The sequence below is a fragment of the Neomonachus schauinslandi genome, chromosome 3 (genome assembly GCF_002201575.2).
Source record: "Neomonachus schauinslandi chromosome 3, ASM220157v2, whole genome shotgun sequence".
In the NCBI taxonomy this organism is placed as follows: Eukaryota; Metazoa; Chordata; class Mammalia; order Carnivora; family Phocidae; genus Neomonachus; species Neomonachus schauinslandi.
In genome coordinates this window covers 5,303,259-5,318,301 of record NC_058405.1, presented here as the reverse complement: position 1 = coordinate 5,318,301, position 15,043 = coordinate 5,303,259, and the positions used below count along the sequence as shown (strand labels likewise).

Genomic DNA, 15,043 nt, shown 5'->3' with positions numbered 1-15,043 from the left:
AGAAAAAAAATTATATGCCCAAAGCATGTGTGAGACCTAAGGTTCTCACTGGGCTCCAGAACCCGCGTTTGGAATTTACCATCAGATGCGGTGGGAGCTCCGACTTTCTCCCACCGACCTGTGTGGCCCCAGGTAACACAGCAGGTCATTTACAATTTGTAACTTTAATCTGAATATTTTGTGCCAGGTAAACACAGCCCTCTAGTATGTCAGAACATCTTTCATATTTGGCTTCATGCCTTAAGTTTTCTTCCAAGACCAAGAGGATTATCTCTCCATTTTACCACTGTACGGAGAATTTCTAGGCTCTGAAGCAGTTTGAAAGTTCTTATAAATGTTGTGGGTTTTTTTTCCTTCCTCCCATTTAAAGACTTGTTATTCACCATCGCTCAATACCTGCAGGCCATATTCAATTTTTTCTAAACATCATTAATGCTTGAAAGATAGAGAAGATTCTGAAAAATTGTTATTCCTTTGTTAATGGAGACATTCCGAGAGTCTGTTTTCCACATCAAAGTAGGTATAGTCTTTACATGAACATGCTGCCCAAACTTTAGCAAAAAAAAATAGGAATCATTCATTATAATGTTACATGTGTGTTGTCATGGACTGAATAATTTTGTGGTTCAAGTTTTACTTGTAAGCGATATACATGTATGTTATACACCCACATATCACTATGGGAACATGCCAGAGCTGCATAGACTTCCCCCCTTATATGTACATTTGCATGTGTATATAATTAAATACCTGTCTGCAATTCTAGTAAAAGCAAGGTGTACCCTTCCTATCTCTGACTGAATGCTTCCAGTAGCAAATTTCGTTGTTACCTAGGAAGAGCACAAATGGTGCCTCAGGCTGATCAGTGCTTTCATGTTGTCCAGGAATCAAATGCCATCTCTTCGGCACATGGAATTGACACCCAACTACATCTTTCATTTATTTATTTGTCCTGGCAAAGATGATGTTCTTATTAATTCATATAAAATTCCATTTTTGTTTTCCTTCCTTTCCTTCCTTCATTCTTTCCTTCTTTCGTTCCTTCCTTCTTTCCTCTCTCTCTCTCCCTCTCTCTCTCTCTCTCTTTCTTTCTCCTTTACTTTCTTTCCTGTCTTCTTTTCTTTCCTTGCTGCCTGCCTTCTTTTATTTTAATAACTACATGTTCTAGTACTTAATGACACCAATCCATTGGTGAGGAACTATATTCCCTTGTCCCTAATGATGCCGTTTAAATGAGCAACTTTCACTTGTGGGAGAGGAGAACAACCCTATCTTTTTTAATGAAAGAACAGTCAGTATAAAGTTTCGCTGAAAGCAAATGCTATAAGGAATGACATCCAACCCCACTATGTTACTTGACATTTGGTTTTGCAGAATCAAAATCTTCCACAGGCTGGAATTTCTCTATTGCAGAAAAAAAGACAGTTACAAACACAGGGAAACCTGTTCTATACATTTGTGGATGAAATATCATTTTCTTGATTTTCAACTTGCTTTCAGAAATAATTGTTTCAATATCGTAATTCAACATCTACTATGCAATGGATATCCACCATGAGAAAAACAGAAAGAGATGATGATCACAAAGGTGCAGGGTCTCATCTTTTTGTGCCAGAATTAACATGCATGCATATGTTGATCAAGTAGAAAAACTTCTTTCAAATGATCCATGGGTATGGTGAGATTTGCATCTTCAATGGCCATTTCTTGACTCTGTCTGGGAGTCATCGCCTGTTTGGATCCTTTGGCTGAGCCCAGGAAAAGCTGCTTTAGTTCACTGTGTCAGTGAAATGTCATAGGGAAGTGCTTACACATTTACAGTAATAATTACTAGGCACTGAGATCATTCTCACATAATAAGAATAAATGTATTTGGCAAGAAAAGAATCCTACCAGAACAAGAGACAGTTCCAATGCTGATTGATGTGTGGGAAATAATCAGTCCCCTTCTCTCCTTACCAGCCCTTCCTCACTTAAATTATAGTTTCGTAGTACAGTTAAATACTGTGCTGTTTCTCCCGATTCTTGAAATTGTCTTCTGGAGGACTTACCTGTCAGATAAAGTGGTGGTGGTTTCTGGTCTCTCTCTTTCAGCTGCCATTCTCCCCAAACTAAAGCTAAAACATGGTCCAGTGGAATCTTCCAATCCCTCTATATTTGAAAAGAATTGTAACCAGTTGCAAAAGATATTAAGAGAAAATGAAACCTTGTTTTTTATGGGATACTGTTTTTTTTTTAATCATTTTCCCCAGTGTCTAGAAATAGTAACTTCTTGTCATGAGAGTGGGTGGAATTTGCATCTGTGTTGATTGTCATTTTCCCAAAGAATGGAAATTCCCACGGCACAAATAAAAGCATGAGGAACACTGAAGAAGTGGCCCGTGGCGTGGCCTTGCCCGGCAGAGGTAGGGAAGGTCAGAACAGACTTTTTCCTGGCTATATATCCTAAAGCCTTTAAGAGGTCAGTTGAAAAAGAGCTCACCTTAAATCCTTTGTTAGGAGTCAGCACCCCTTCACCCTCCACCCACTGCTCCCCTACTTCTCTCATCCCCCCAACTCCACCGAAATCTGTGACCCACCAGGAGGGGCTTTAAACATGCTCATTTCTCCCAGTGTTTAACACTTGCCGCAACTCAATGCCCCCAAGCCTCTTCCCACCCACTGTGGCCCTAGAAATAGCAAGGCATTTCTCTAAATTAAAAATACTGTGCCTGTTGTGTGTGTGTGTGTGTGTGTGTGCACTTGTGAATGTGTGTTGACATTTGCATGAAAAAAAACAATTTTTTAAAAAGGAACAAAAACTGGAGAATTTTGCATTTTTGGTGGTTTTTTTTGTATTTGTGCAGACCATTTTAGGATTTTCAGTCTCAAAAAAACACTATTAAAACGAAGAATCTAGTAAAATATTTGTGCATGTACTGCTAAACAATTCTAGCAATTTTATTAAGCAATACCTTTATTATTTTTTGAATATTCTTAACAGACTGGAACAAAACATTTTTTTTATTCAAAACAAAATATGCATACTGTACGCATGTCGCAGGGTTAAGTATGATGCAGAGATTAAAGTTTGTTTGAACAAAAACGAATGCCAGGGGGGAATTTCATAGCTATAAAGTTAATAACTAAATTTTGTTCGCTACGAGGACCTTTTCTATGATTTTCCTTCATCTCCCATCTGAAGAGCAAACACATCTGAAGAGCACTTCCCAAATGTTAGAGTATAGGAAGGAATGTAAAGTGGTTTTTTTTAATTATTTGTTTTGTTTGTTTGTTTGTTTTTTTAAAAACAGCCCTTATGAACTCTTCCTTCCACTGATTCTACTGTAAACTCATAAAAGCCTTTTTTTAGAAAGCAAATTCATATACACTCAGTAGGTGAAATGTTCCCACAAAAAGAAAAAATACAAACAGAGCGATCTGATTTCTCCTCTTCTCACCGACTATCTAGAGCGTGTTCAAAGTGACAAAGTTTTTGCACTTGAATGAAAATGGCTAACCTATTTTTTTAAAACAAGTTCTTTTGTGATAATGCAGAATTGCATACACTTTATACCTGGAATAATTTAAAATTATAGGTTGGGGAGATACTGGGGTAAAATTGTATATATTCTGTATACGGCAGGTGTTGGGGCATCTCTATGGTCTCCTCCACAACCGCAACGGAGGAGAAAGAAACCCAGATTTGTGTCCTCACTCCCTTTGCTGCCATCCAAGGGCCCACAAGCGCCGACATGTGCCCCCATCGTGACTCGGGGTGGACCCCCAGCCACCTGACAACCAGCGAGGGACGGGGCCTCGGGGAAGGGGAGCTGGAGCAACATAGTTTATGGTGGTTTTTCTTTGCTTTTATTTTGTTGTCAACATAAAAAACGTGTTAACTGGCTGATTCCGCCTACCATGGAGAGCACTTGTTTGTTCAGCTAAAAAGGAACCCCTAGTTCTGCTCCTGGCGGGGGGTGGGGGCCCTGCGGCCCGGAGCCCCGGAGCGTGCGCGCCCAAACTGTGGCTGCGCAGACAGACAGAAGCAAGCCATGTTGTCTGCTGGGGGCAGGGGGGCCTGGGGGGGGCGGGGGCGCTGGGGAGGCCGGGGGAGGGAGGCCGGAGGGGGGAGGCTGGGGGGAGGGGAGGCCAGGGGGAGACCGGGGGGCGGGGACAGTCGGTTTGGGAGGCAGGAGCAAAGAGTTCGGGGGGTTTTTTTATTTGTATTTTTTGTTGTTTTCTTTTTTTTGTCTTTTTTATCTTTTATGATTTTTTTTGTTGTTGTTGTATTTTGCTATACCGTGAGGTCATAGCGATCATTCCTCTAATAGAAACTGACAGGACAGAGAGACAGAACTATCTGATGAACACACACAATGACTAGAAATATATATAGAGAGAAAGAGAGAGAAAGAGACAGTGAAGACTTAGTTTACCTCTGAGAAACCATCCCCCAAAATAAATCCTGTAGTAACAAGTGCAAAAAAGTAAACGAACAAATAAACCCAAACGAAAGGAAAGCAAAGAAAACCTCCAAACATTAAAACACAGTGTATAAAATGGTGTGAGAAATTTAAGTCACTTTACAGCCTTTTAGTCAATAAAAAGCTGTGTTTGCGTCCTCGTTTGGATCCAGGCCCATCCTCCTCGGTTTTACCCTAAAGGCCTCGCGGGAAGCGGCGGGAGGGTAAGAGCACCCCGTGTGTGTCCGAGCGGCAGCGGGCGCGGGGGCTGGGGGGCCCCCTCCTGGGCTACTCGTCGCGCGGCGAGCTCTCTTCCAGCGCGTGGATGCCCCCCAAGCCCAGCGTCGTGCTGTTCTGCGCCGCGGAGGCCGTGAGCACTGTGTGCAGGAGAATCAGTACGAGAACGCACAGTTTGAGTCTGCTGTTGCCCAGTCTGGCTGCTGATGACACTGTGAGTGACGTCCTGTGACAGGGGCTGCTGGTCCCCAGCGTCCCTCTGGAGGGCTTGCTCGGGCGCTCTTCTCTCCTGACATCACAGCATTCGGGGTCCTCCGTGCTTAGAAAGGTTTCGTAGAGCCCTGGGGGAGGAAGACAGGGGCCCGGTTAAAAGCGAGGCGGAGCGGCGGGGAGGAGCGCACAGTAGAGAGAAGCTGTCACTGTAACGTTCTGAGCCACAGCCTCTGAGGAGCACTTAGGCATTTTGTAACTTCGTAAGGGGGAGGCCAGTCCAGACAATCTGGGTGCAGAGTCAGCTCCGCTCTCAGACCAGTCCCTTAGGTCTCCCACGGGGCCCTCTTTATATTCCCGGAGGTCATGCCAGGGGAAGTTCTGGGCCGTCATGAATATAGGATGAAAGGTTTCATTTGGTCCAAAAGCAGAACCTGAGGTTCTGGATCAACTTGGTGACCAAGGTTGCACGACCATCCTTTTTCTTTACCAGGAATGTGATTAACTGAGACAACGCAATAAAGGAACGGTAACTAGTTGTGCTAAGTGAAACAACCCACCAATGATAGCATCATAGCTCTAGGAACTGCCTCTCCCCGGCACTTCCTCTCCTCAACCTCACCCTGTCTGCGCTCTCCTTCGTGGTGGGTGGGCAGAGCCACTAAGCATCCAAGGGGGGGACCATTTCCTTTGGATTCATTTTTTAAATATTGCTCTTATTCATCCGTTTGCTATTCTACGGAAGAATACCTGTCTTGGGCCTGGACCATTGTGGGAAGAGTCTCTCTGTTCTTGGTGTTCTGTTTGCAACCTCCCGGCTAGTCTGCCTTCCCATGAATGTCTGTCTCGCTCGCTCTCTCTTTTCTTCCCTCCTCAAAAGATCTCTTCTCTTTCCCTCTCCTCCTCCCCCCACCCCGTTCCTCTACAAGAAGACATTGTTCTTATTTTTAAATTGATAAATGGATATTTTAGAAACTTTCAAAGTGGTGAAAAGAACACACTTTATCTTACCAATCTTGTTTCTTGCTCTATTATATATGATGTTAAGTAGCTACATAAACCATTCTGTATCCTTTTTTTTTTTTTTACTTGACAGCAACATTTTCTCAAGAGTGTTAGAATAAAGTTTCTACACAAATATTACTATGCTATCCTTAAGCTTGAAACTTTAAAAGCAAGGATAGAGTAGTTGTAAGGATTAAATAAGATTTTGTATATGTAAAGAGCTTGGCTTCGTGCCTAGCATAGAGAAGCAATTTGAAAATTTTTGGCTACTGTTAATAATAATAGCTATTCATAGTGTCTCCTTGCCTCCACCTACATAATACAATCTAAAAAATCTTTTCCTGTCTCTTCAGACTCCTTGACCAGTAGCTCCAGATATCCTCCTAGAACACGTGCTACTTTCCCCACAGCCCAAGCTGCTTTCTCCTCCTGTAGTTTTCCCCATCAACCCACGGACTTTACTCTCACCTATGCTTCAAGTTCAGCTCCCCGGAAATTCCCTGCATGATGTCTGTACTCTCTTCTGGGCTGCTAGTGCATTCTATGTGACTCTTCAATAGAGCAATTGTTATCTGTCCTTTTCAGCACAATTGCTAATTTTAGGTCAGTTTCTTTATTCACCTGTCACCTTAAAAGCAAAAAGTATTTTGGCTTTGTGTTCCCGATATGTAGTAGAACGCTTGAACAAAATAGGTCTTTAATAAGCACTTATTACATGAATACACTCAATATATATTTGTTTAAAAAAAGAGAATCTACTAAATAAGATATTATACACTGCAATCTTCAGTTTCCTTTAAAGAAATGACCAAGATATCCTTATAATGATGCTTACAATATTCATTTCTTCTTAGGCATTCAAAGGTAAACTTCACCTTCTCCTAGATAGAATATGGAAAAAAAACTGAATTAATGAGGTCTGCAGCTCCGACATTTTTAATGTATGATATTTTCTTTTTTCATATATGATACCTCGCTAGTAGACTAATCATTTATTGAAGTATACGTTTTCCAAAATTATATTCTACAAAGATGAGAGTTTATAGTTAAGATTGTAAGAATAGATCATTTAGATCAACATTTTAGAATGATAATAATGAGAATATACTTAACGATTTCGTCCAAATAAGACGCTCTCCCAAACTCGCTCAGAAGCTACTTTGCTGATTTATAACTAAAGTCGTTTCAGAAAGAATAAGGCAGTTCATTCAGGCCAATAAATATACTCTTCTCGACTGATACAATTCATACTCTTTCTTTTCCCCTTGTCCATCCTTTTAGTAAGATTTTTTCCCAGAATTATACATGCATATATATTAATAATCAAATAATTCCACAAGCTCTTTCTTTAAAAGTGCCTCCACCTCCCCCATCCCCACTTTCTTCCTTTTCAGAGGCAAATACTTGAACCTCTTTTCACTGTTTCTGTATTTAGCTACATTTCTGTAAATAACCTGTGTTATGCTTTTCTTATGCCGTCTCTAGAAAGACTTCCCCCTAGGACACATGACAGCAACATTATTGGGGATAATATTCATTTTTCAGCTCATACGCGCCCCCATCCCTGCATGGTAGTATGTTCAACAAGGCTCCCTTTATTAGGATGTTACACAGACAATTCTTAACTTAGACATGCAGTAAACTTGAGTTTTCTGTTCCTTAGAGCTGTGGTTTTCCTAGAGTTAACCATTAGCTTACAGTTTCCTATGTTCTTACTACTTCAAACCACAAACCCTTCCCAGTAGTTTCAGCAGAATAGGGGGTTCTATCAGCTTTATCGCCTGGAGTCTTTTACCACCTGGACCTGTTGCTTTGATGCCTGGTGCCCAGCTAGCGGCCCGACAGCCTCAGTGAATGCCTTTGTGGGGGATGCTCGTGGCTTCTGTCCGTAGGTTTGCTATTCAGGAATAGTCTCTACATCCTTTCTTGGTTTGGTGGACCATGGCATCTAGGATCTTCCTAAGGAAAAGCTCATGGGAACGAATTTCTGAGATGCTGCGTGCCTAAAAATGTGTTTATTCTACCTCGTATTTAATTGTTTGCCTGAGCATGGAATTCTAGTTCAGAAATTCTTATCCTTCAGGTTTCCGAGCATGACTCCCACCTTCACTTATCGGGCACCTGGGACCTGTCCTTTAATTCTCTTATCTCATCTCTCCTACTTTATGCCACTTCATCTCTTTGCTCTACTTTCTGGAGGATTTGGTGAGCTTTATTGTGTAATGATTTTATTGAGTTTTTTTCTATCACATTTTAATTTCTGAGAGCTCTTTTTTTTTTTTTTTTTTTTTTTTTTTTTTTTTTTTTTTTTTTTTTTTAAAGATTTTATTTATTTATTTGACAGAGAGAGACCTAGCGAGAGAGGGTACACAAGCAGGGGGAGTGGGAGAGGGAGAAGCAGGCTTCCCCGTGGTGCAGGGAACCCGATGCGGGACTCGATCCCAGGACCCTGGGATCATGACCTGAGCCGAAGGCAGACGCTTAACCATCTGAGCCACCCAGGCACCCTCTGAGAGCTCTTTTATGTACTCTGAATGTTGGGTTGTTTTTTTTTTTTTGAACTGACTGTTCTCATTTCACAGTCGCAATATATCCTTTTATCACTGAGATATTTGCAGTGCTTTTATTTGTCATGTTCTATTTCCTCCCTGCATGGGCCCCATTTTCTCCAAGCCATTTTTTCTTCTTTGTTTGTTTCTCTCTTATTTTTTATGTGGGAAGGCTGTGCATTCTTGATTGAATGCCCATCGTAAAAAGCACTGCAATCTGGACACCTAGGCAGGTGTTGTGAGGGGCCGGGTAAGGTGATCTGCCTGAACTGTTTAGATGGAGAAACTTGTGCCTTTCTTCCCTTTGCGTTGGTCAGATTTCACAGAACACATTGAGTGTTATCTGTCCGGGAGGGCAAAGGCTATGCCGCCGGTTTTCTGAGAACCAGATGGGAGAAGAGAGCTGGGGATGGGTGAGTCTGCATCCAGCGTGCATACATTCATTTAACCCACATTTTGGTTCTCCCATCTGACCTCCCCCTGATGGCACCCAACCCAACAACTTTCTCCAACCATCTCCAAAAAACAGTCCTCCTTGCATAAAGAAATAGGCAGCTGCCTTTCTCTGGGGTGAGGGAGAGCAACAGGTGGGTTGGAGGGGCGGGCATGGGCTGTGGAGATCTGATGACTTCTAAACAGATTTCCACTTTCCACCCTTTGCTCATGCTGCTGCCTCCTCCACAGTATCGACTGTCCTCTGTCCCTGCGTCCGGAGGGTCTGGGATGTGAATCTGGTTTGCTGGTTACCCTCTGCTATGTCAGCAAAGGTTTCAACAAACCCTTTACTGCGCACCAGTTTTCGTTCTAGTTTCTAAGAGGTTTAGGTTGTTGTCTCCTTATCCATTCTTCCATTCTTTCAGATTTATGCCTAAAAACAATTTCTTTTCTGTTGGGTCTGCCTAGAAAACATTATCGCACTTTTCTCTACCAGGTTCTGCTCTGTTCCATTCTGACTCACACCCTCAGCTAGGAATGCGGCTGGCAGGTGGAAACTGACTCTGGGCCCCTAGGCAGCTGCCTCCAATCATCAGAGTATCTGTGAAGGGCCATCCCAGCTCCAGATACTGTCCCTCTGCCGAATCCTCCTTCCCTGACCCCGGAACAGGTGCACTTCCCGGATAAACCACCTGCACACTGATGCACTTCCTGGGAAGCCTACCCAGAGCAGCTAACTCTTCCACACCATTCAAGGGACTATAAGAACTTGTTTCCAAATGAAAATAAATCATTTCTTCGGCAATCATTTCATTGCACAGGTATATAAGTGATTGGGGTTTCAAAAGGAAAAAGGAAATTGTCAGTGAAGGAAATGTTCTGATACATTTTGCTTACAAAATGCTCTATTTGCAATCTCTAATAAATCATTAGTTGCCATTTGACATTGAATAATAATAATAATAATAGCAATTATTATTCTATCTTATAGTGCAACCTCATGGAGATTTTTTGGAAAATTAAGTAATACACATAAATTGCTTAGAACAGTGCCTGACAGATAGTAAAATCTCACATAATAATTATTATTCCTATTGTAACTTGGGATAAATAGTGGAATCAGAATTTATTATGAGGAAAGACTTTAAAGAACATCCAATTCAAATTCTTTTTCTGTTTTCTATTCATATGAGCCACTCATGGAAAAACCTTATTTTTCATAGCTCAGAACAATTACTCTAGAATGGTCATAATAAATATTATCTTAAGTACAGGAAAGCCAAATATTCTAAGGAAATCTTTAAAATAACCACATGAAATATAATCCTTCAGTATCTCAGTAATTTACCTTTTACTATCATATGAGACTAATTTTTTCAGATGTATGAACGAGTGATATACTTAATATTTTTCTGAATGCAAAAGTTTAAAAAACAGTAAGATAAAAAGAAGAGGGGAATCACCCCAAGTCTGACTTCATTAGGATGAAAAAAGAAACAAGAAGAAACTGCTGGAATTTGTTTCCCCAACTTTTTTACTAATACAGACACATACATATACACACAGGGTGTGCATGTAATTTCTAGATTTCACATGGAAAATTCTATTCAGCATGTGTGACTGTACTTTACAATGTTATTCTTTATTTGATTTGGTAATATTAATTTTAAATGTGTGTATATTACTGAGATTATATATGCAATATACATATAATATAAATGTATATTCTATATACATTATTACCGTGTTTTAGTAACTAGAATAATTTATATGGCGTGGAATCCATAAAACTTTCTGGATACAAGCTCTTTCTTTAGGGTAATTTGCATAATTTTACAGTTTCTTTCATGGCTATTAATCTGTCAAGGTTGTTTTGTGTCAGGTTTGATCATTCATAGTTATCTAAAAATAGCCTTTTTATTGAGAGTTTGACATTAATTCATGTAGAGTTATACATATTTTAAGACTAGTTTTCTAATCCTCTCCTCCATTGTTAATACTTTATTTCATCTTTTGTTTTGTCCCTGATAAGACTTGCGAGATTTTTTTGCCCACTTTCTTTTGCATTATCAAGGATACACCTCTTGAACATTGATATGCTCTGACATTGACATGTTCTGTGTGTTAATGCATCAGTTTCTTAATTATCTTATCTTTTGTTTAATTTTCTATTATTCCCCTTCTAACTATACTGAATTGAATGCGAATTTACTCATTTAAATTCATGTTTTTCTTTAATAAGTTAGTTATTGTTCTAAATTTCCATCTGAGAATGCTTCAGCCAATTCTCTTATGTTTTAATATGCAGTGATTTTGCATGTTCTGTAATTGTAATATATGTTTCCTTTTATATCTAAATGACTTAAAAGAGTTTCGTGGCTTTTAAAAAATGTCACTGATACATTTTCATAACTATTTTAGTCACTAATTTCAAGTTTTATTTACCTTAATTTCATGAATGTGGCCTTTAAAAAGTTGATTTTCTCTAATTGTTTTCTTTGTGGTTTTTCTTTGTGTAATGTAAAATTATTATCTTATTATTTTTTGCAAATATTAACACTGGTAACAATGCTTAGTCTTTATGTTTATATATTTTTTCCTATTCAGAATGTCATCAACTGAGAAATATATCTTCTACAACTGTTTCTGATGATTCTGCTTTATACATTTGGCTATTAAGTCAGTAGATACAGAAAATTAATAAGTCTTCACATTTTTCACTAGACCTTTACTATTAATCAAGAAAACATGATACTCTTTGTTCTTACAAAGTGCATATATATACTTATTTTTTTTCAGTGAAGTTCTGTTGTTTTTGTTCCTGTTGTGGTTTTGAACATATTTTGTCTGGTATTAATGTAAACTCCATGCATATTAGCACAGTCATCTGATATATCTTTGTCCATTGTTTTAATTTTTTTGGTCTCTTTATATTTTCTCTGTACTATGTTCTACATATAAGAATTTCACAACGATCAAAAAGGAGAGTCTAATCCATTTACATTTATTGTCAGACCTGTAGTGTTTGATCTTACCTTTATCATCATATAATAGCATTTCCAAACATTTAAAAATGTTTCTTTACCACTCCCTTTGTTTTCTATCTTTTTCTGTGTGAGCATATTTAAATGCTATTTTTTCATGATTTGTTGAATGCTTGCTGTTGTTAATTCTATTGGACTTTTGCTTTTAAAAAACCACACACAGCTGAACCTTTATTTGTCTAATTATCAGAATCACTGATAAGGAAATTAACAAAATTTTGTTTCTTTCAACTCCTTATTCTTTATCATTTTTTGGCTACCATCAGATGTTTTAAACTCAGTTATTGTCAAATTACTCATATTTTATATCCTGTCTCCCATTAATTATTAATAATATTTGCATATTGCTTTACATAGATCTTATTCCGGGATTATGTGGTTGCAATGAACAGAAGCTCACAGGAGCTAATTTAGGTGAAAAATGAGAAGAACGAGAGAACAGGGGGTGGGAGTAATATTGGAAAAATTCAAGCCTTTTTCATGAAATACAAGGCACACCAGGTGACATGAAGAATAAATCACAAGATTGGCCATCAGTAAGGGATGTGCCCTCCACCCGGTGGAGATGAGCACTGTAATCTTAATTTTGGGCTGCACACCTCCTTGGGCAGGCAGGCTTGGCTGCCTTTTCATGCATATGGGCACACAGGACTTCATCGTTTTGTCCTCTCAGTTCAATACCATCAGGTTGTGACACAATCCCGGAGAGGCAAATCTGTGTGACTTGTTCCACTCATCCACACCCGTCCAGTCAGCCACAGGCTAGAGAGAGATTCCCACAGAACAGACACAGTCCACTCTTTTTGAGAGAGACATATAATGTCAGTGGTCAAATGTGGTAGTTTCCTCCTGGAGCTTGTAGGACACTTCCTTCATTCTCAAATTTCAAAAATGTTGGGAATTGAATCCAATTTCTTTAATTTTGCCAGATGGGGAGAATCCTTTAACCTGCCAGTGAGAGTGTCCTGAGGCTCAGGAAAGATATTTCCTGTCATTTCTTTGATTGTTTCTTTCCTCACTTTTATGTTTTGTATGTTTTCAACTAATCACATTCCCTGTCATCATTTCTAGATTGTTGATCTCCTCCTTGGACCTTGCCCCTGCAAGGGGAAGAATTTCAAGGAAGTCCTCAGTGTGCTCGAATCTGATTTCTCTTCCTCTTGAGGAAATGGCTCAGTTTCTTGCACATGGATGGCCCCTTTCTGATGACCTAGAGTTTCCATGTTCCCTTAGTTATTTCACTGGAGTCAGAAGTAAGACAGTCAGATGCTTCTCTTTACTTTGCCACTTACTGTCTGCTCCTTTTTTCCCTTTAATAGCAATTGTTCAAGGTACTAAGGATAAGACGGCATGATAACCTTTTACTTATACCCACCTACGTGAGTTTAACTGGAATGCATTTTCATAATAAAAAATAAATATTTTGAAAATAAACAGGCAATAATGGCAATGAGAAAATTATTACCTGAGTATGGACATAAAAATGCTCAAACAACATCAAAAGTGTAAAATGGAAAGCAAACAATTACCTTTCTCTTCAATCCTAATCCTCTTTTCCAAGGATAAACACTTTTGATGGATTGTTTCTTCTTTTTGTTTGCTTTTGTGTGGGAATGTTTATCTTCATGGCTCTATACAACAAATTCCTTCATCTATTTCTTAATCCAGTGATTTTAGACCCACTGAGGAACCCATTACGGTTCTCTCTGCCCCCACTGATCCCTAAATGTGGCCAATCTTTGTTTTCTTTCTAAAACTACATTTTCCTTTGTGTTTGTGTTATATATATTAATTTTGAATATTGGAAGTAAAAAAAAGTACATCCTGAGAATTCATTTAATCCCATTTCATTACAATATTATTCAAGATTGTTTAATATATTAGGCAAGGCAGATTCTGACTTTTAATGCTTCATCAATTTAGAAAAATCATGAAAATTTTAGATAGCTTTCTATGTGACCCGTGATTCTTCTGTACACTTTTCCCGAGGTTCTAATTGTCTTGCATTTTTCATAGAATCAGAAAAAATGTTTTCCCTTCTTCCCTGTATCACTGATGCATCCAGTGTCATAATCATTCCAGTTTCAATGTTCTAATATATTTTTGTTGCACAGATATTATCTTATGCTTGATTTTTCACTATACCACTACTGAGATCCTACAGTATCCCCTTTCTCAGACTACTCTTTTGTTTCAGTAGAGTAAAACTTCAAGTTATGTTCCAGATGGGATGTGTGGAAGGTAAACTTTCAAGAGTATACATATTTAATTTAAACAAATAAACTTCATTCTCACATTTGAAAGACAGTTTGTCAGGTATATTTCCTAGTTCACAATCTTTTTGGTTCTAATAACTTTGAAGGCATCCATCGACTGTATCTCAGGGTCCAGTGCTGTGGGGAAAGTTCTAGTTGTACATGTTTCCTGTTGATGGAGTAAGAGCTTACCACACATTCAACTGTGAAACTAGTGCTCACTTACCTACTCACACTTGTGTGGGTCGGAAGGCTAGCAGGGCTGACGGGTTTCTCTGGCCTGTGTTCACAAACCAAAATCAAGTTGTTGGTAGGGCTGAGTTCCTTTTTGGAGATTCTCAGGGAGAATTCACTTCTAAGCCCATTCGGTGTGTTGTTAGAATTTGGTTCTCTCGACGTGTAGAACTGGGGTCCTGCTGTCCTCACACACTGTTGACAGGGTAACTCTCAGCATCCAGAAGGTGTCTGTCCCGACTTCTTGGCTGACAGCCCCTTTCTCCACCTTCAAAGCCAGTGATGACTCGTGGAGTCCTCTCATTCTCTCTGACATCTCCTTTTGTGCCATCTCTCCTGCCTCTCATACTGTGTCTCTGGCTGACTGCCTGTCTTCTTCTGTGGTTTTGGGGGCACATGTGATCAGAATGGGCCCACCCAGATGATCCAGGATGATCTTCCCCCCAAGGTCCACGACCTCAATCCTACCTGCAAAATCTCTTTTGCCATGCAATGCGTTCACAGTTTCTGAAGATTAGGTCATGGGCATCTTTTTTTTTTTTAGGGGAGCATTACTCAGCCTACCACTCGGGAGAGAAGACCAAGGAGGCCCAAATCCTGCCTCCATGCTGATGTCAACATCCCTTTCA

At 39.6% G+C, this 15,043-nt stretch overlaps 1 protein-coding gene across 1 annotated transcript in view; it reads right to left on the bottom strand.

Annotated features, from left to right (window-relative positions):
• Positions 1 to 4,733: 4,733 nt before the first annotated feature.
• Positions 4,734 to 15,043, bottom strand: part of NALF1 (NALCN channel auxiliary factor 1) — a 607,715-nt gene continuing 597,405 nt past the window's right edge. Inside the window, exon 3 of the mRNA XM_021696027.1 lies at positions 4,734 to 5,023. Within this exon, the coding sequence (XP_021551702.1) occupies positions 4,734 to 5,023 (290 nt within the window). The remainder of the gene's footprint in view (positions 5,024 to 15,043) is intronic.